This window comes from Sparus aurata, chromosome 20, assembly GCF_900880675.1.
Source record: "Sparus aurata chromosome 20, fSpaAur1.1, whole genome shotgun sequence".
Lineage (NCBI taxonomy): Eukaryota > Metazoa > Chordata > Actinopteri > Spariformes > Sparidae > Sparus > Sparus aurata.
In genome coordinates this window covers 18448879-18471149 of record NC_044206.1, presented here as the reverse complement: position 1 = coordinate 18471149, position 22271 = coordinate 18448879, and the positions used below count along the sequence as shown (strand labels likewise).

Here is a 22271-nt window from a genome sequence, read left to right as displayed (position 1 = left end):
CTAGCTAATTATTGCAAGTGTTATGCTAATTGACGCTTAATCAAACTTTACTAACCTTACCTGCGTTAATTAATTGTTTCACGTGGGTGAATTTCTGTCCTCATTCACTCCTTAGTTCATCGGTGTTGTTAATATGAAGACACAGTAAGTCACCATTTTAAAAAAAAGAGCTTTGTTTCGAGGTTATTTCGACATAACTAGAGTCCTAGGCATAAGATTTGCCGTAATTTAAACTTTGAGAACAGGTTCAGCGCTGGAGATCTCGCGTTGTTTCGGTGGCGCATACGTCAGTCACTCGCGGAAGTGTTTTGGAATTCGGAAGCGGCACCGTTGAAATGCAGCAATATTGAAAAATACTGACAAATGCCGGGGTGCGTTTTAACTTTAATCAAAGACTAACATATGTTCTCAACTCCTATGGTGTACTTTGAAGGTATTTGTAATATAAAGCCGTCACTCTTCATAATACCCGCTTAAAGTGCTTGACGGCTGTCAGGCTATTGTTTTGACAACCTAGTGTAGTCCAGAGCTAGTTAGCATGTAAGCTAACGTTAGCTAATAAACTATGTGTGGCTGGCAGTTGTTTCATGACAGTCCCTCAAGCTGTCGGACAAAAACTTAGACATGAGGCAAAAGTGTGAATAATATACACATACAAGACAACATTTTAGATATTTAGCCAGTCTTTATTGGTGAGAAAATTTTACTTGTCAGTCAGTCACAATGCAACACGGGACAAATATGTCTTTGACGGAAGCATATCTGTGTGCTGTGTTGAAATAGATTGTGTCATGTATGGCGGCATACCACGTTTTAAGATGTGCTCACCTCATGAAGAAAGGATTGCCCAATAAAGTCTGGACAAAACCAAATATCACCTCATTCGTGGTGTCAGCTCAAGTTGTATTGTGAGTTATGTTTGACAGTACATTACGTGTATTCCGATGTGTAACTTCCAGTAAGCACTGTCGTTTACAAATAATATAGACATCTGTTCCGTTTTCTTTTTATAGAATGACTGCCCTGACAGACTTTGAACCTTTAGCAAAGAGACTCAGGGTTGAAATCAGTGCCACAACGTCCCCTTCATCTCCTCTCAAAGGTAACTTGATGAGATGACATTTGTCTGCTAAAGTCAAACAAGCTATTTACTTAAATTTAGTGTGTTTCGCTTTTTAAACAATATATTTTGTGATTCCTCAGTCCCATCTTCATGTATGCAGACCAGAGACAATGAGACAGTAGATCAAGAAAGAAGGCAAAACAACACAGGAACAAAGATGGACATACGGCCAAAGAGTGGGGCGGATGGTTTGCATGGTGTAAAGAAGAAAAGTGTCCGCCCAAGAAAGCAGCAGAAGTTTGAAAATACTCTTAAACGATGGTTACTTACGCCTGCCAATAAAGCAAGTACAGCTGAAGTGTGCCAAACTCAAGAGGATTTAGAAATGACTGAAGATGGTGGCTGTCAAAGCAACTTGCTGCAGTCTCTGGACTGCCGAAATGCAGAAAAACCACCTATCTCTGACTCTGATTCTGATGAAGAAACCCAACCCTTGACACCAGGAGACCTGTATGAAGAGAATCCTGTGTCACCAGCTTCCAACGATGCTGTAGGGAGTGGGCTTATGGATACACGGCCTCACAATTCCTCAGAAAGCTCAGAGGGATCCGTCAAACAGAAAACCAGAATAACAGACTTCTTTTCAGTGACTCCGTCACCAGGTTTACCTGTGAGAAGAGGCAGGCCGGATAAGTTTCCAGAGAAACAAGATGCAGACAAGGAAACTACCTCTGCTGATGTCAAATGGCTAGGGACGCCAATCGGGGAGCTAAAGCGAATGCCTGAATGTGGCAGACCACTTCCCCCGCTGAAGGATGTTCCTGGCCAGCACACTGTGATGATAAGGGTTCGAGCAATTCTTTTCTTTTTCAAACAAAGCACAGGAGCATCTGTCTGCTTTGCAAGTTTTTCTTAACATACATGAGAAGAACTAATGACTCACTACTATTTTTAGCTCTTAGAGAAAAACATTTGTAACATACTATAAATAGTCGTTAGTGATTGATGGGTTGGTACAACTCAAAGTGTTTCATGTGGTTTAATAATTCAGTATTAATTCAAATGGGCAACACTAATGTATTTGCTGTATTTCTACAACACTGCTGCCAGTTATAACTCTAGCTCTAGCTTTTCACTTCACCATTTTTTGTGCATTAGTGCTCATTGGTACATAGTGCATTATGTTAATAGTTTGTGATTGCTCTGTTCAATATTTATTAACCAGAAATGTTTTGTCCTTTTTTGGGGCAGAGTGTGGGGATATTACTTTGACTGCAAACGTATTGTGACCATATGTTAACCAGGCCCTCATGAGTTAAACTTACATTTGGTAATACCGTTTGTTTTCATTTACTCCTTTGACAGACAGACCTTCTTCAGAGTGGTAAACGTCCTGTGCCATATCCTGCTATTTTTAAAGATACTTGGGATGATGTCCATGTCAAGATGCCCTGCTCCAGTTCGAACCTGTTTCCTGTTGAAGATGAGGTAACGGTCAATCTGCATGTTCTTGTGTAAAACACATATGGGGACAAAAGATGGTACTGCAATCATAAGACACAATACTCATTGAATGCTTTCATGAATTTATTGGAAGAAGTGGCCAGAACAAGGCTGCACTGATGGCATCCATCAAATTACCCTGGAGAGGTCTAACAAATGTGTTCTTCCCACAGGAAACAAGAGAACGTCAGAATAAGAGTCGGTGGGAGTTGATCAAGGAAACTTTAAACAAGGAATTTACAAATCAATCTGACTTGAAGGCAAGTTTCACATTTGTGTTCATTTATTGGTAAGACCTAATGTGGTTGAGTTGGTAAAGCAAGGGGCACAGTGCACAATAGTTGTTGTTACCAGATAATGCCATAAGATGGCGTCATGAGCTCAAAAACTGAAAGGCACACAGTCTCCCAGAATTTCTGTCACCCTTTGAAAACACATGTAGTATTTCTGTCTTAAACATGTCCAAACAGATTAATTTGACTCTTAATTTTATGTGATTGTTGAACTTGTTTGTTACAGAATGCAATATTGAAATACAATGCGTCAAATGCCAAGAGATGGGACTTCACAGCACTTCATTTGTACTGCACTAAGGTAAACAATCTACCTGAATACTGATCTTTTTATGAATCACTGGAACCAGAAGTCATACATGAAGTCTCTGTTGTTTTTGAAAATGACCCTTTTTTTTTTTTATATAATCATTTAATTACTGGCATGCAGACATGGAAACACAGATGGAAACACATGTGGAGGATGTTAAATAATGAATTAAATTATTATGACACTTGATTGACCAACAGAAGGCATCGTGAACTGGTGCTGGTTCCTCTCACAGTGCTCGGGTCAATGACAGAACAGATGGTTCATTAGTTAGTGATGACAATATGTTCAGTTACAGTGATGCGGATGCCTCATTTGACACCAGATTAGATTATAATTGGTATAAAGAGTATTTAAGTGGTATTAGCAGTCATTATCGATAAATAAACCAAAAATCTTCATACCTCTACATGCAGAAATAACTCACCATGCATCTGTCTTCCTTGTGATTGTTTCTTACCCACGTTTAAAACTCTGATGAGTTCATACACTATAATGAGACTGTCATGTAGGGTGAAATGATACCCAAATGCTTCTTGTTAAAGCAAATACCTGGCTGATGTTGAGAATAAAGCTTTAATAGGCTTTGTGAAAACTGTATTAAACTGTATGAATATAAAGTCTTTCTCAAGCATTGCAGACGTGTGTATAAACACATTGGGTTTTCGTAACATTACATAAAAGTCAGCACACCAGTGTGATCCCAGGTTTGTGGAAGGATTAGGTGACAATATTTTACATTTTTCAAATGAAAATATGACACTTCACATCTTTTTAGACCATGATATTACTGTGACTGTGTACAAAAGTTTGGAAAAGCTCAAGTGGATAGTAAATAATCAACATCGACAAGCTTAGTTATAAAATGTTCTAAAGAGGTCGTCTGGGAACCAGTCATAATCATTATAGCTGTAATTTATCTGCTGCTCCTAATCAATAGAATAGTAGGGAGAGCCGTGGACACTTGCCCACAGTGAATACATTGCGATCTATTTGTATGTACTTTATCTCCATATGCTGCAGTCAGGTGATAAAGGTATTTTTTATTTATTTTTTTTAAAGGCGATGTTCATATGATTTTTATTCATTTATTTATTTGTTTTATATTTTAACGTCCCCAGCTTAGTCATTCTTTTTACAGGCCAAACATAAAATAGGCCTGAGTTGCATCATGATGGCCAGAGCACTGTTGCTTCATTGGTTGTCTTCTCCAGCCTCGTTTGGAGGCCATCCATCATCCGTTGTCTTGATGCGCTTTGCGTCATCCTGTTCACAGAATCAGGGAGGGCTGTACTGTCTGGCTCATGAAAGGGAACGAGAATAATCCATTTTGAGAGATGCGCTGTGTTGTGACATGAGTGTTTGATACAAGAAACCCTGAACCTGTAGGAGAAGACACATAATAGGCTTTATTTTCCTCGTAGTACGGAAGCACTCATCACTCTGTGCTGCATGGCATCATCTGGAAAACATCAGCTTCTAAACATGTTTTTATGATATCTCACATCATAGGAAAAAAGTACATGTAACCCCCTTTTTTTTTAATGCCAGTTCTGTCAAATGTGTTTCTGTCAGTGTGCACAAGAACAGTAATGGATTTCACACAGGAGAATGTTGCAGTCCTTCAGAGGAAAAGTGGGAGTCTAGAGCAATAATTTAATCTTTTACCAAAAGGTCACGTTTAGTAACTTGTCAGAAATGGCTGACACTACATCGCAGAGAATGCCTTACTCCAGCTTTATACTGTTAAATCAATTGTGTGCCCTATGTATGTCATAAATCATTTTAGAATGGGAATTTTATTAGATAAAATCTGAACATGTTGAGCGGCTATATCCATATATCGGGTTTTGGAATGGCAAAACTTGATATTTGTCAAGCTACAAAATGTTCATTACCATTAAATATATTATAAAAGAGTTGGATATTAAGAGATGTGCTGCTTAAATGATAACCAATGAAATCAGACATTCATGTTTTGATTCAGGTGATGCTGTTATGTTGGTATCTCTGTTGATTGGTTTAGTAAACATTTTAAGACTTGAATATTTGACTGTAAAAGATAGTAAATTTATTTTATTTATGCTTTATATTATTGCAGAGTTGACACACAGTTCCTCTTTACGGAGACTGTTTATTGCTTCTGCTGCTTACAGAATTTATTCATAGACTGAATAATGAATCTGTGTTTTAACGGTCTAATATGCCAAAGAGACGGTAGCAATTACGCTGCAGTAAAGCATCTGTAATATATTGATAGAAACAAGCTCATATAATACATTGGTTTTAAAAAAACAATCACAGAGAATCCTTAATGTTTAATATATTTACAGTGCAAGTAAATAAGGAATGGTAAACAGTGCTACGTAATGGTCCCCATTTTTCACTTACTTGCTTTTGCCCTGGAGCCTCGGATTGGAGAAACTGTAGCAGGATGATTGTGAGTGTCAGAGGAAAGTAGACATGAATGGCATAGAGTGACGGGCGAGCCAGCTTCATTGAATATTCATCTGTGCACGCACACCTTATGAATAACGGAAAAGCTGTTGACGGACAGCATCAGTTTTTGTTCATTCCTCTTTCTCCAGCCCAACCAGGGCTGTATTTATGGTTATGAGCACCCAAGTGTTTTATATTTACATGTTCACACGTCCAAAGACGCAGTCAAGAAGACTGGTTTATTGCCTCAGACCTGTGGGGAATCGGAACAGGAGGTGTTGTGTTAAAACTGTAGCTCGGGTTTCTCACCGCCCCACACCCTCTCTCGCAGCTTGCTTGATTACTTTGTCAGTTTGATGTGATGTACAGACCTGTATCAAGTCATACGAAGAATTAAGTTCAGTTGATTTGATGCACTGTCTTGTGCTGATTTAAAGGGCTCGGCTTATACTACCTCAGCTATATCCACCGCCTCGCCCTGTCAACCGCCTCCATTTATTACGCCCATAGGAGCAGTTTATGATGTCAACCAGGTCATTACTTATGACAGTGTTTAGTCAGGTTTCCTTTGCCATAATATGAATGTCCTCGGCTAAATCACCAGTCAAGGCTCCTTGTCCTGGGAACACACTGTCCTTTCTATTTCAAACGCCTGATTATTTGCATCTCTTCCAGCAAGACTGTTTAATCAGCTGGCATGGCCGTGCAACCTTGATGAAACTGCTCTGTGATTGATCATTCTGACATTTTGAAGCCAATATGGGGGTAAATAGGGGTTGTATATATTGTCTAAGATATGTTAGATCACTTAGGCAGTGTGGGAAAGTCATGGCTGGCTGGTCTGTTACTTGAATATTTGGTCCTGGTTAAGGCTCAGTAATATATCGATATTACGTCATTATCTTGAAATGAGACTATGTTTTGCGATGAAGTGTTGCTGGCTGCATTACAGGAAATTTCCACTTTTTCTACTTGTCTTTACCTGCTTCAACCACATCAGCCATTGTATCCACATAACACAGTTTTACAGTTTTTTTGGTATTGCTCTTTGATGATCATTATTGCTTATATTTCATTAGTATTTGTTTGTTGCCTACAAAAATTTGATATGGTTCAGCGCTGTAAATGTCATCTGTCTGTCAGACTAATCATCCCAAACAGCTAATAATGTCACAGCTGAGTTCCGTGGCGAAAACAACAAACATAAACAGATCTCTCGCTCCTCTCTCCCAAGGTCCTGGAGCCTGATGCGGCCGAACATCTGTTTGGCTCCCTGCTGCCAGACATGGTGCAATTAGCACTGAGAGCATCTGAGCTCTGCACCAAGGTAACAACCCCTCGCTAACCAACAGACACTGAACTCACTGGTCTGTGACACAGTAGATCACCACAGCAGGTTGATCCCAAAGGTCACAACATGACAAATAATCCGGTCAAATGGTAGTAAAAATGGTGTGGTCAAGGCACGAAGCCATTGATGGTCATTTGTCCGATGTTCTGTTGTCCTTTCGGTCGTTTGGTTCTTTGGAGTGTGGATGATGAAGAGCAATGTGTGTCACATTAAAACACATTGACATCTGTGTGTTAAATGTATTGCTTAGTGTGATTGATTTAAAAATGTTACCCAAGCATACAAGTCTATCCTAAAAAGTAGTTAGAGACTTGTGCTGATATCAAAGTTAAGCATCAATCTACACACGAGTAGTTTAAGTTGCGATGTGTGTTGCAGTCTTCTATTATAATTTTTATAATCATTTACTTTCTAGCTTTACTAATCTAAAATTGTATTGATTCTGTTGAAATGTCTGGTTTGTGTTGGAGGTGTAGAGACTGAGAGATTAATACTGAGGGAAACTGAACGGGCTGGCACATTGCTTTACTACAACATTAAAACCTTGCTAAATATTGGAGGACTTAAAAATGAGAAATGTCCTTCGTTATTGCTGTTATTCCTTCATTTTCAAACATTTCAGCCCTTGAAACCTGCAGCAAGTCATTTTACTTGTCGGTGTATAGTCTGAATGCAGCAAGCTCTCTGTATTGTCATTATGGAATTGCTTATACAGATGCACTGGTAATTTATAAAATCATAGTCTTTATTAGGAGTATGGATCTCTTGTGAGCAAAAATGGACGTTGATTGTAATTATGATGGCTGATTCAAGAAGCACAGAGTGGTGCCAAATTAGTACATTCGTGCAACATACTTCAATGTCTCAGTTAGCAAATTGACAAAACAAATTATTCTGACCTTCCTTGACTTTACCTCTGTTCCTCCTCTAGCCGATACCCCTCCTCAAGAGAGGCACGACCCACTCCATCACCATGTCTCAGGAGCAGGTGGCATGTCTGCTCGCCAACGCCTTCTTCTGCACCTTTCCCCGACGCAACTCCAGAAGGACCGAATACTGGAACTACCCGGACATCAACTTTTTCAGGTAATCGAGGGATGTGGTGTTTGTCATACATGATTTTTAAAGTTGCAGAATCAAAGGATGTAAATGATGCTGCTGTGACGACTTTCCATGAGGGGGCACTACTGTATATGCTTTACTCACCAGTCATTTTATCATCTGGCTGGGTGTTAAGCCATACAACATTTACATTGTTTTTAATTACACATGAGCAAACATTGTCTTATAACAAGAATATATTGATCAGAGACAGTGGTCAGTCTGACTTAGAGCTTTTACCTTTCAAAAAATGCACGGGTTTGAGATTTTTCTAAACGCTCAGATGTTGGCTTTAGCCGCACTACACACCAGAACTATACAATGCACTTGTCAGAATAATAAATAGGAATATGACAAAGAGCAGGGCAGGGGGTGGCTTTTTTTTTTTTTACGACTTGCAAGCTTTCACTGCAGAGATGGACTGGGTGGTGTAATGCAAAAACTAGTCTGGAGATCGCTGCTCAGTCATGTCCCCCCCCCGAATCTCTGTTGGCATCACAGTGTAATTACCTAAATGGAACAGGGAATTAGATTAACATTGACTCGGATGGCTGCTTTTGACAATGGAGAAGGCCATTGGCTGTTTTGCAGAAAGCTGTCGCAGAGTTCAATCGCATCAGTATTTCATTCACATAGAGGTTTCACTGCGATTTGAAAGGAAAGCCAGAGTCATCTTTTTAGTCTACTGTTGAAAATTCTCCTGCGAGAAAGATATTCAGTGCTTTGAAATGTGTTTTATTTAAATCATTTATTTTTCTTCCATAACTTTTTATAAAGATCTGAGGGATTCAAACTCTTTTTCTCTCCCTTTCTCTGCATGTTTGTTTCTCTGGATTAGGTAGAGAAAATAAAAGCAAAGTTTTTTTTATCTGCAGATGTTGTTTTTATCTCAATGCAGTCTTCTTGATTGCACTGTAGATAAAACAGACCATTAATGCATTGGCTCTGTCATTCAAATTATTCTTCAGCAAACTGTATTTTATTTATTATTTTACCATAAAGTGCTTTCAGCTCATGCAGAGTTTCCCAGCTGGAGTTCCCTGTTTTTTGCGCTGGTGATGCAGAAACCCTGCTGTATACATACTGTAGTCACTTATACCCTTTTCTTGAGTTACATCATAGCTTTCTTCACATCTGTGGGGGGCGTATTGATGTTATATAATTGTGTATTAATTCTCTATTCCCCAAAGACCCTTTTGAGATTTGTTACTAAAAGCCTGCTCTCACTTGTGGCTAGCCAATGTCAAAGGCATTTGGCCCGAGGACAACACAACGCATGATTGTTTAAAAAAATGCAGGAGTTGACTTCGATGAATGAGTTTCCTGGCCCCTGAAGGGCTCTCAGTGCATCAAGCTTTTGTCGTTATTTCACTCGCATGAAATTTCTCTCTCTTTAGGCATGTGAGGCAGGCTGTCGGGTACTTTATAGAGTTTGCTCGGGAGGGAGATGGCGGGCTTAAAGTGCATCAAGCAGCGTTGTGTGTTTTGGTTTTTGTGTTATATTTCAGGGGGATTGACCTCTTTGCTTCCTCAGGACTCAGTTGTTAAAAGGGACACAGGGCTTCTTAATGTATCCCCAAGGAGAGAGCCCTGTTTCCCTCTCTTCCCTTTTTTTGTGTGAGTGCTGTGAAGTGGCACATGAGTGTGATTCTGTGATGGCAAGCCCGGGGCAACTCCATTGTCGTACCAACGAAGGAACTCCTACATAATCGGCTAGTGACTGAAAGGGAGGCTGAGTGAGAGATGAACTAATTCATATCAAAAGTTAAAGCATGACTGAACTCACATGGCCAAAGTGGAGGTCTTGTGTCTCTTTGGCGCTGGTTATACTGAGTCGTTCTTCCTGCCTGGTCTCTTGGCTGCAGTTTAGGTGTTGGTGCAAACGTATAACCTGCTTGCTTAAAAAAGTTTGCTTCATTTTTATTATAATACACTTTTTCCCTTTTTGTTTTAGTTTAAACTACTGAACAAAAGTGGTGTAGCTGTCAGAAATAGAGTCCTGAAGATCAGACTTTTAGATTTCAGTGTGCTTCAGTTTTAAAAGAGGAACATGTAGTGTAGTCTGATATCTTATAATTTGTTCTTGCTTTCAGGCTGTTTGAAGGCTCTTCCTCACAGAAGACTGAAAAGCTGAAAACCCTAATGTGCTATTTCGAAGGTTTCACAGAGAAAAGTAAGTGTCCACATTTTTTTTCTTTTTACGCTACCCTAATATGTTGATATAATATTGATATTTATTACTTCCTTCTTTTTTGCTTTTCAGAACCCAATGGACTTGTCACATTCACACGAAAGAGATTGGACAAACCTCTGAATTGGAAAAGGTGTAATATACTGACACTGTAATCAAAGAAAAAAATATTATTAGCACTATGAGTGGGTGTAGTTTGTCAATTACTTCTGCCACAAATCAAAAGATCCACCGATACGAACGATAACTGGAAAACAATTTGTTCTTTGTGTTTCAGCTCAAAGACTCTGCTTACAAACCTCCATATTACTTGTGAGGGGACCATTGAGGACGATGGTTATGGAATGCTTCAGGTAAGAGGAGATATTAAGTTGTAGAAAGACAACATGATGAGTGTGATTTAAACCTTGCAAAATCCTGTTGCTTGCTTGAAAGAACTCTTAGTTTGAAATGCATTCCTCATTGTGTTGGGTGCCCATCCTCTTTTTCCCTCTGTTGTAGTCAATCACTGAGGCGCTGCATTCTGTAGTCTTTCACCCAGAATGCTTACTACTGCTGAAAAGGCCTTTGAGGGAGCCTGAGACACGTCGCGGGGAGTGTGTGCTGGGACTGGGGTCGAGGCCTCTGAGCCTCCTCTGCTCTCCGTGTCGGCCATGTTTCCTGTGCACTGTCAGGATGGCCCGCTCTGCCTTTCACCTTTTGTTTGCCTCCAGTTGCCACAAGCTGACAGTTGACGTGCACACATGACCAGCTCCGGGGCACGCCGCGGCCTGGATTGATGGATGCTCTGCTGGGGTGGGGTGATGTTGACAGCCTGTCAAAGCAGACTTTGGAGGTTGGCTTGCTGTCCCAGAATTGAGTGACCAGTTTGGGGAGATCTGCTCTCAGACTGCAGCTTGCTCCTTTGCAGCTTCTTCCTTCGGGTTGTGACGGGGTTGGTCTGGGCTGTCTACAGGCCAATGAGCAACAACTGTCAGTCTTGAAATTGGAATATATGTTCCACATGGCTGCTTCACGACTAAAACAATGAGTTTTCGTGCCTATGTCTGAGCTGGCGCAATGAGACGCGTATTTTTCTTTTGAATCATAAACAGACCGAAATAAACAAGTAAATCAGTGTCACGATTGATCCGGCCACGAACCTGCAGGAACACAAGCAGCAAAGGATGTCCGGGGCATCAGTCAGCAGTCAATTTCACAGCATGTTGTGACTGGAGGGAGATGTTTACTTAGACTGCAGGACTGCTCTCTCGTTTTGATCTTTTGCCACTGGCAGCAGCCTACCTAAGTGCTGCTCGTCTGGCGAGCATTTTGGCACAGGGGACAGATTTCTGAGTAATGCCAGCACCTGAGGCCACCTTCCCAGTCAGGTTTTCAGGGATTCTATCACAAATGAGAAAGGGCTGAGACCCTTTCATGACGTGTTTTACTCCTGTCATCCAAGTTTGGGAAAATATAATGTCACAGTTCAAAATATGTACAGTAACTTTCATCTAGATAATTCTTCTCAAAGTGCGGCCTACTGACCAATGGCAACCCATTTTGTGCAGCACCTAATGTGATATTAAATGAAGGCATGTTATTTTAATCATCCACTCTGTCATTTGTGCTAATGCTTAAGATGGCACGTTTGGTGGAAGACTCAGCAGTATAGAATATAATTCACATTGAAAAGCCACTACAGAATAGACGCTGTATAAGCGCATTAACAAGCATCGGTCTACATCAGGCCTGTCCATGAGCGACTGTGGCCCTAGTTGTTCTGGTGTGTCCCACATCTTCAGGACTAGTTGGCCCTTGTCTGCAGCTTTTGAACTGATTGAGCTCTTCTCTGAGAGCAATAACTCTGTTTGGCTGTTCAGATAAGATCATCATTGCACAAGAAGAGAAAGCAACAAAGACCTTTGTCATTTTTCACTTCCTCTGTATGGCCATTTCAACCTCTTTTAACTGACATATTTTTGGGTAGAAGAATCTATATTAGCAAGAGTGGTGTCGAAAAATGCTGCTTTATCACGGCAATTATTTGTTTATCTGCAGTCCTGAGTCTTCCTTTTTGCCCTTTTGAATGGCAAATACAGACTACTGCTACCTGGTGGTATGGAGAGGTATTTCCTCTCATGCAGGCGCTGAATGTACAAGCTAGTTGGCTGTAGACTGTGAGGTGGGTTCAAGTGCTGCTTTTTGGCTGAGATACAGGTGATTTGAGGCAACATTTCAGCCTTTGTCGTCACTAGTCCTTTGATGTTCGTTTGGTGTGTCTGAGCCTAAAAGCAGAAAAGGACGTTTGAGGAAAAATAGAATAACTTTTACTTTTTCGGTCCTGAAGGGAAAGTTAAAGTTATCTGCACAAATGCACGACAGGTTTAATGTTTTTTTCTGCGCAGCCCTCAGTCGTATGCTGGCTCCGTAAATTGGTGATCTAGATTTTTGCTGTTCAGCTTCATAACAGTACATGCACGTGATTTATCAGTTCAGTAGATACTGCAGGGGCATGAATGTTCCACTGTGATTTATTTCATCATCAGTCATCTGTTTTGATTTGCAGGTGGATTTTGCCAACAAGTTTGTTGGAGGAGGAGTCACCAGTTCTGGTCTAGTTCAAGAGGAAATCCGCTTCCTGATCAATCCTGAGCTTATTGTTTCTCGCCTCTTCACTGAAGCCCTGGATCATAATGACTGTCTTATCATCACAGGTCAGTGTACAAAAACTCTCTCACACTTTGTTTATGTAACAATAATTTACATATTTTCTGAAGGAATCCTGCTATTCAATTATTCATAATTTAGTCTGTTGATCTAGATTAGATCAATAATGTCCTGGCTTCACTTTTCTCATGCTTGACCTACGATTTGACAGAAGAGACATGGTGGGTGTTTTCTAGTCACACACAGCATGGAATGCACATTTCACACCTCCAATTTACCCCATCCTGGCTCAGCAAGAGGCAAAAGGATGTTTCCTGGCAATTGCCCTGTTTTCCAAATCTGTCCTTGTCAAATGTTTCCTTTTGATTGGCTGCAAAAGGGAGAGTTGCATCAGTTTGGAGTTGGAGATTGGGCTGTACTGATTGCTCTGTTGGGTCTCTCTGCTGAGTAATTCCCATTGACTTCAGTATTGAGTGGTTGAAACAAACAATGTTTGGGCAAGCCAGTAGACCCAGTAACAAGAGCTTGACTGAAGGAGTCTCAGCAGGAGGCTGATGGTTCCTGTCTGTGCTTTTCTTCTTCTTTTTTTTATTTATCTTTCTGACACTGTTTGTCTGGACTAATGCTGTTTGATTGCATTTGATGAAGAGGTTAGAAAACTCATGTTATGTAACATAGACATCACTAGTCTGAGCTGAAGGAAGTCTACACAAATCCAGGTGCCATTCTGCAACAATAGAATAATTTTAGTCACTACTGCTGCTTAAATAAATCCTGTGAGCACTTTCCGATTACAACTTGCATGAATTAAACAGATGTATGGATATGCATTTAATCCCAAGCCCCTCTGGCAAAATGAAGTAAAAACATTCCAGGATAGGAAAACAAATGTCTTGTCGAAATCGCCTCAGCATTGCATAACAAGGGTGTTGGATTAGAACAGGAAGTGAGGCAACAGAGCCTCCGCCCTCCTGATCAGCAGTCATACCGCTGCATCAGGTCTTCTCGCTTTGGCAGAGTCACCTTCAGACTTCTTCCCGGCCATCTATCCCTTGCTTCCACTTACACCACTTAACTTTATTACTGGGGCCCAGAATTAATTATAGCTGGAAGACCTGCCCAAGACCTGCTCCGCTAATGGACTCTTCCATTCCATCATCTTTATTAAACCCATGCCCGTATCTCTTGTCCCCCGTTGTAAAAGAAAAAAAGAAAGTCCATGCCTTCGCTGTTTTGTGGCCATGTTGTAAATCTTTCTCCCCAGTGATACCTTTTGGCATACAGTAGGGAAGCTAATGGATCTTACCTCTGCTCTGAAATTTGCAAAAGTGCCCAGACCTAATTGAATTTTCCTTGATTGCTAGATATCTGGCTGGCATTGGGGTGGTCAAAAGTATAAACCATATCAAGGAGAAGTCATATGACTCATTGATGACAGCACTGACCAAGACAATGCATTGCAGCTTGACGTAAGCAGGAGACACGTGGAAATTTTTCTTGACTCTGCACAAAATCTTGCTGTCTTATTAATCATCAGTGTGACTGGTGGTTTACATGGTTGAAAATAGTCTTCAAAGAAACCAGTGGTGGCCAATTTATGGATTTATAAAAAAAGAAACCTCTTAATGTTAATCTTATTGTAGAGTACTATGATTTTTGTAATGGTGGAAACAGTGTTATCCATGTTTGATGATGTCAGTTGCCTCGACATGGCAATGAGATGCACCCCTGACATTTCGCAGTCTCCAGCCCACCACAAATATGAGACACTTTGTTTCGATGTATTTACACATGAATGAAACAACCTTCCGAAACATTGTGATTAAACCTGCTGATTTCTGTGTGACCTATTTGTTACTATTTGTTATTTTTAAATCATTTCTGAAAACCAGACACATCTTCCCTTGGCCTAGATTGATCTTTCCACAGAAGATAGGGTTGGATTAGAAAAATCTCAATCATAATTAATATTGTTCGTGAAGGTCGGTCCTTTCAAACGTAAATATAGTTGATCATAGAGTTTGATATTTTTGGTGGATCAGTGAAGGTCAGGTGTGTGCATGGTTTGCATTGAACCATTTAGTTTGACGACGGAAGTGTTAAACATCAGTTATGCAAGTAAAAGTATACATCAAAAATGACTTCGAACAGAGTACAAAAGTACTTGAGTAATAAATAACTTTTCCTGCTTTTAGTCATGTGAAAGCATGGCTGTAGTATTAAAACAGAGCATTAGCAGACCTACAATTTATTCAAAAAAACATACGCGAGTAAATGTAACCTTTCCTTACTAAACGTGCTGTACATTTCTATATCTAATTTCTAATGATACAAGGATGTTTACAGATATTGTCAAAGCAACTTATTGTATTCAGTTGTTACCAACATATACTCTCTCTTGTTGCTGCTCACTGAGTTAATTGAATTGTTTCAGTAATCATCAGTATGATATGCTGTCTAAGCTGCTCTGTACATACATCTCATCAGAGGCTCTCCAAATAAACAGGATGGGATTAGTTTGCCAGTTGGCTGCTGTTATGCATCAGTGAAACTTTCATGCCATCAGAGAGAAGATATTTCTCGACTTTATGCTGCTGTCCAGAAATCTTATGAACCAGCAGATTATATCACTTTGTACAGCTTTTACCTCTTTTTTTGTCTAGATATTGTTTTAGTAGTATTAAAGCTCCCAATTCAGTGTGGATACAATATTTGACATTTAGCTTCCGGGCTGGTGCAAGCCGCGTTTTAAAAAAAAAAAGATGTCGCAGCCCCTCGATATCCTCTCATATTGTCTTTCTTGCTTGGATTTTGACCACTGTTATCAATTTTGGTCATTTGTTACATAGCCCATTCTGCTTTTAGCTTATCAGTTTTGTTTTAATGGCACGCTGGTAACATAGATTAGGTACTCCACTGCTTTCAAACAGTCAATTTGCTTATTACTTAAAAAAAAGAAAAGAAAGTGAGGCAAGCTGGTTATTAGTAAAATATCTGTCAAGTGGAGAGCGCTCTCGAGATTCCCTTCCCCCGTGTTCACCTCCTCATACCTGCTGAACAAGGCCCCACTACTAATCACTTGGTTTAGTGACTTTGCAGCATGAAGAATCTCAGCGAGTGCTCTCAACAGTCAGGTACTAATGAGCGCTAATGAATGGGAAGTTAATTTGTGGCCTCATTTGTTTGACTGTGCTGTTGCCTCCCCACCCTCCGCTCCCTGTTTTACCGCACGGTGAGTGTTCCCCTGTGGGCTGGCGGTCAGCCGCTGCCTCTCACGTTGTTTCAAGGGGGAGGGGGCTAATAGCTTGACCTTCCTCTTGTCAGGAGACAGCTGTTCCTGTTTCATTTGATCGCATCAGGCAGAATCGCCACAGAAAAGACCCCCCCGAAAACCTTTTGTTATTATAATGAATTTTTACAGCAATTTGTATTGTTGGACACCTCAGCAAAACTTTGCTTTCTTTTGTGTACCAAAATTTAAACCCCGTTTTTTATTTTTCTTAAACCATTTTTTTCCATTTTGCATTCTGAGTGTCTACACTGGATGTTATGTGCCTTAGCACCTAAACAACTCTAGAAATATTCTTTATTTCCAGCTTTGCAGTGGTGTGAGACTAAAGTCCCTGTTTCTTATTACAGGTACACAGCAGTACAGTGAATACTCAGGGTATGCTCGGACCTATCAGTGGACTGGCAGTCACCAGGACGTAACTCCAAGGTATTTATTCGACTTTGATTAAGATTAAATAGTAAGTTTATAATCTGAAACATTAATTGTATGCAGTGTTTCACCCCTTAATGTCAAACCCTCTTAGCCACAGTAACGTATGGGAAGGCAATATTGGTTGGCTGGTTGGCATGCCTACTTGGCCCAAACTGAACTATCTTAACAGTAGGTATGCGCTAATACTAATGTTTGAAAGAAGCTGCCAATAACTGATGCCAATACTGATTTCTGATGAGGTTTTTTTTTATGTCAATGATAAGAATTTACACAGCCTTGCAAACTGATAGCAGGGATGTGATAATTGCAGTTGCTCATGAATGTGCCAACACAAAATTGATGTAACACAATAGACAAACATGCTACTGGTGAACCGAATAGGTTTTTTGTGCCTATAGGCTTACAGGGAATACACCTTATTCTGATGTTTGGCTAATAAATCAGTGCATCACTACTCTATACCCTACCATTATTGGATAGACTGCCTTTAGAATTGGTACAGACATTCATGGTCATCATAAATCCTGCTTTTGGTTCCTGTAGCCCCTCATCATGTTCACATTTTCAGCTGTTCAGTGAAACAACTGTTGGATTGATTGCCATAGAATTTGGTGCAGACAGTCTCCTTCAGGCTGAACTCTAATAACTGTGGTGATTTTCTGACCATTCGTCTAGCGCCATCATCATGTTAAATTGTGTCTTTCGATGTCTTAAAGAAAACAGCCACAAAGCATGAATTCTTTCGGGTTTATTGACTTTATTTTGTTCAACTTCTTGTTTCCAATGTGTTTGTAACTGTACGAAATAATCGCCTTGCTGAACCGAAGCCCAGTTGCTATGTTGTATCTAAAATGGTGCAAAACCAATCTTTGATTTGTTTCAGAGATGACTGGCAGAGGAGATGCACGGAGATTGTGGCCATTGATGCGCTGCACTTCAAGAACTTTCTTGAACAGTTTCACCCTGAGAAAATCAACCGAGAGCTCAACAAGGTTATCTTTTACTTCTTAATCTGTTATTACTTTTGAGTATTTTTTGTCTCTTTCTCGTGTCTTTCTGTTAAGTTTGGTTTTCTACACATCACAAAACAAACTTTACAGTGTCTTGCCTTTTGCTCTTGTGCTTGGCACTGGTTTAGATCCGACTGTGGTGTCAGCTTATTGGAAAACCAGTGTTAGTAACTGTTAAGTGCTGCTGTACGTGCACTTTTTTGTTTTGTGGACAAATGAACAGCTTGTATAATTTATTGCAGAGGAAATGTGGCGGCGGTCTCCCACTTTGATGTTACGCTTTGATCTTCCATAATCTCTTCAACGGTTCATGACTGCAGTAATCTTTGCGTTTTAACCTTGATTGCCATTACACTTCATGTCTGGTTTACAAAGATTTAATGACTTTAGTGTCAGTCTAATTGGTTGATAATCAGAAATGTCAGCTGAGATTACACTGACTCTCACTTACTATTTTTAGGGTAATTATTTGAATAATAGTGTCACATGTATGTAATACAGACTGATAGATTGTCACAATTGTTGAGAATAAGCTTAATCTTACTTATTACACTGTCCATTAGGCCCAGAATGAATTATAATGAACACAAATGACCTCAGGATAATCAATCCAAATGGTTACATTTACATCACAGGTATTTTAAATAGAATTTTGAGCATGTCTGCAATCTTCTCAGACAGAGATATCCGTTCATACATAGAGAATCAAGATGTTGATGTTGTCAAGTCTGCTGTCAGAAAACATGGAGGAGTTTGACAGCTCTGACAAGGGTGTGAAGGATGCACCAACGTGAAGATCAATCGCGTTTCGAATATTGTTCAGCTAACTGTCACATCTGCCCTTTTCGAAGGAAGAATTTATGACTGGTCAGAGGGAGGATGGGCACTCACAATTCATTTTCACTATTCACCTAATTTATAATGTGGAAATTGACGCCCAGGGCTCATTCAGGACTTTCATTACTTCTCATGTGAGGTACAGCCCACCGGACATGTTGTCATATCTTGTTGCTGCGCATGTGTTTAGTCTGTAATGTGCTGTTATTAAAATGTCCCACACCAGTTTTACACCAGTGGCAATTCAGTTGAGGCAAGTGATGTGAAATGACGCAATATTACCAAATGACACAATGTTCAAACAAAATGTATGCTCAGCCAGGCCAACCAACCTTTATGTGTTCTTGCACTGAATGATGTGTCAAGCACAGGCCTCCGGGGAAATGAAATTACTTTGTTGCTTTTCTATATCGCATTTATGTTTGATAGGATGGAGACGTTCTGTACGCCAGGTTCTTATGAAAACATACCAGTGATCTGGAACAGTAAAGGTGATCCCAGGACCTGAGGCTCGACAGCGCTGTTACTTACATGAGCAGCCAAGTCTCATATGGCTAAAGATTTGATGTAATGTCATCCCAAGAAAAGCTGCTCCATTCATAATTTTTTTATTGCTCACTCTGAGGCAGTGGCATTATCTGAAATCGCTTCATATTTGCTACTTAGTGCATTATATTTATCGTCTGTTCCTTTATTTGACTGTCCAAAATTTAAGCCTTCCCACTAAATACGTAATTTTGCTGTTGACAGCACGTATAGCCAGCGATCTGACAATTTCAGATCATGATTCATTGTGAAGGCATCCACAATCTTTCTTTAATTGTGGTAATTAATGTCCTTTTACTTTTTGTTCAAACTTTACCTAACTGCCCTGATAATCACAGATAAGAACAATTTCACAAGCGTGTTGGTGTGTATTAATTGACTTTTTCTATACAGGCACTGTGTGTAGGGTTTTTTAATTTAAATAAAAATATGAAAAATGTAAAAATATGATATTGGTATCAAAAGCTGTATCGAGTGTTTTGTTTTGTAGTTAGTGATAATCCATGTTGCGTCTCATCCTTCCTTTACTCTCCCTCATTTAGGCATACTGTGGCTTTGCTCGCCCTGATGAAGAAAAAGAAAACCTTGCAGCGGTGGCCACAGGAAACTGGGGATGTGGTGTTTTTGGGGGGGACACGCGTCTGAAAGGTAAGCACTGACGTAAAGCTTCATGTCAGTAGCTCTCGAGAAGAAATTTACTCAGATCTGCTCAGAGCTCTTGGCAGTCTGAGCGGATTCTCTTATCTGGATGTAACAGAATACATTTCAGATTGAAAGGCTCCAGCGCATCAGTGTGGGCAACCATTTGTCTTCCAGGAATGCGTTCATTTAGTTAAGGCCTATTCGTCGCCTTCCTTCTATTGATCAAATGACAAAGTTAATATGTTTCATTAATAGTGAAATTGATCGCCAGCTCGAGTCCATCAATCCGTTACAGCTTTTGGTCTGAGCCTTGTATCACTGTCACTGAGCAGGGAGCTTCTGGAGAGTTTATGCTGACTGTTTGCAGTAGTACCTCCTTTTCTCACTTAAGAGCCACTGTGCTCGCAAACTATACATCCATGAATATTTGTTAATTAGCTATCATAAGTAACAGCTCTCCATAGGTGCCTGCTGTCTGCTTAATGGCATGCCTCATGGGAAGGCTTGCGTTATTCACATGCTGTTCTCCTTGGTTTACCTTCTGTGGCCTCACCTTCTTTTTTTTTAATTGTCAGATCATCATTTGAACAAAGCAGTTAAAAAAAAACAGGGCAGAGGAGAGAAACTGCTGAAGTGTACACATTCAGCTTAGTCCCCTTTTCTGAAAGCGTTGATTCAGTTTTGCTCGTTAACGTAACCACTGTCCCAACCTTCATTAATCAGCAGACGTATTTCCAGTCTCTTAAAATATTCACAGCTCTCCGGGGCCAGACCTGGCCTCTCTCTGTAACTAATCCCGACTTCTCAGTGGGGGCGGGGACCTATTCCCCCGATTACTTACCTTTTACTGTACCTGCAACAGAGTCTGCTGCTGCACACTTTTTAATGGCATCAGTTCCTCATAGCTTTGATTATTTAAACAATGCTGTATTTTTTTACAAGCGAGAAGATGAGAATTTGATCTGATTTGCGTCTGTTTCAATGCACTGTAGTGAAGCCACTCTCTCTGTTGAGATTCACCACCAGCTTCTTTTTTCTCCAGCTCTGCTCCAGATGCTGGCAGCTGCTGAGGCGGGCCGAGATGTGGCTTATTTCACCTTTGGTGACAGCCAGCTCATGACAGATGTCCACAACATGCAGTCTTTCCTCACTCAGAGGAAGATCAGTGTCGGTAAGTCAAAACAACTGCACTGCCTGCTTCTTGCTTACGTGCAGCAGTGAACTGTAAGCCAGCATTTTTTGTGTGATGCATGAAATAATAACCTGATAAATTATGTTGTGGATTAATATTTCTTGTTTTTAGAATAAGATTTCTTCTTGATTGTTAATCCTGAAGTCCATATTTTGCTTGCTGTGATATCAGTCCACTGTAGAGACCAGACAACATACACAATCTCCTTGTCTCCGTTACAGGGGTGGTGTATGATCTCCTGGGGCAGTACTACAGCTCAGTGTGCAAGAGCTGCCTCAGTCGGCGCCCTGATGTCAGCCTCTACTCCTTCATCTACCAACAGGTCAGCTCCTCCCTGGCGCCAGATGACTCCGACAGGGGCTCGGCCAGACAACACGTCCCTGCAGACGGCCGTTAAGGTCAGGTGGCTGATGAGTCACCGCGCCTTATCGTCAGAAAACAAAACACTTACCGAATTAAATAATTCTCAGTCCGCATTTTGCTTTATTTTTATCTCAATTTTTGTTACTAGACAGACTCTTGATTAACAGTTTTGGATATACCAAATGTGGTCGTCCGCCACTGGCAGCTGAAAATGAAAATCCAGCATGCAGACGCTTTTCGAGAACAACTGAACAGCAGAAGGTGATTAGTTATGACCCTGTCTGGCGCTGCAGTCCTGGCTGTGTTCATTTTGCTGCTGCTGGTAATACGCCAATGGACTGAGCTTCAATACGACGCAATCGTGATTTTAATGGTGAAGCAAAGGTTGCCATCCATCTTCGGAGTTTGTCATGTTGCCTTATTTCACACCCACACATATCCAGCCTAATTGAATTGGCTGTCAGAAATCAAGTTAAAGGAAAGGAATAACAAGAACTGGGTTTGGAAAGCTTGGAGCGGTCTCAGGAAAAAAGGTTTGATTTAAAGTGCTGCCCAGCTCTTTGGGAAATAATCTCTTACTTTCTGCATTTCATGCAAAATTCTAGTTTCAATCATGGATCCATTTCTTTGAGTTCTTTGCTGTATGTGATAAACAGACCAAAGAACATAGATGCACTTAATTTGATTTGATGTTTGTTTTTTGTATTTTACAACTGATTGCAGTGTTAATCTGTTATTTGTAGGCCTCCTACACGCTTGAATTGAAAAGATTGTTTTTCTAAATAAAATCAGTTTAAACAAAAAGGAATATTCAAATGTTTAATATTGCCTCTGTTTTATGGTGAAGCACCATTTGAATGGAACCACAAATGTCAGTGATACATCTCTGAACAATGGAGAATGAGGGCTTCTGTCCCATGAGCAAAATGAGTTTCTACACAGCCTTGCCATTTATCCTTCCCCAGCTATTGCTTCACCCTTTCACTCACAGTTTAATAAGGTCATACCTTTTATATAAACTGCACATGACATCTCATTAAGTAAAGAGTAGATCATA

General features: G+C 40.3%; 1 protein-coding gene across 5 annotated transcripts; it reads left to right on the top strand.

Moving 5' to 3' along the window:
• The first annotated feature begins 12 nt into the window (after positions 1-12).
• On the top strand, positions 13-22022 carry LOC115571701 (poly(ADP-ribose) glycohydrolase). Of its 5 annotated transcripts, none has more exons than XM_030401237.1 (18): positions 13-144; positions 784-908; positions 1014-1102; positions 1204-1910; positions 2429-2551; positions 2740-2826; positions 3086-3160; positions 6843-6935; positions 7891-8045; positions 10154-10233; positions 10324-10384; positions 10529-10604; positions 12800-12947; positions 16540-16618; positions 17508-17616; positions 19560-19665; positions 20702-20830; positions 21073-22022. In XM_030401237.1, the coding sequence occupies exons 2-18, from the start codon at positions 796-798 to the stop codon at positions 21246-21248; spliced, it is 2406 nt and encodes an 801-aa protein (XP_030257097.1). In that variant the 5' UTR covers positions 13-144; positions 784-795; the 3' UTR covers positions 21249-22022. The 5 variants fall into 5 exon arrangements, with proteins under 5 accessions (XP_030257097.1, XP_030257095.1, XP_030257099.1 ...); XM_030401235.1 differs by lacking the exon at positions 13-144 and adding an exon at positions 246-371; XM_030401236.1 differs by lacking the exon at positions 13-144 and adding an exon at positions 291-433.
• The last annotated feature ends 249 nt before the right edge of the window (positions 22023-22271 follow it).

What these genes read in the sequence shown, in the direction of transcription:
- LOC115571701 (XM_030401237.1), top strand. Translation starts at nt 796, where the DNA reads ATGGCGGCATACCACGTTTTAAGATGTGCTCACCTCATGAAGAAAGGA. An exon ending in CCCTTCATCTCCTCTCAAAG is followed by an intron (nt 1,103 to 1,203) that starts GTAACTTGATGA and finishes GTGATTCCTCAG; the next exon opens with TCCCATCTTCATGTATGCAG. An exon ending in AAACCTCTGAATTGGAAAAG is followed by an intron (nt 10,385 to 10,528) that starts GTGTAATATACT and finishes TTTGTGTTTCAG; the next exon opens with CTCAAAGACTCTGCTTACAA.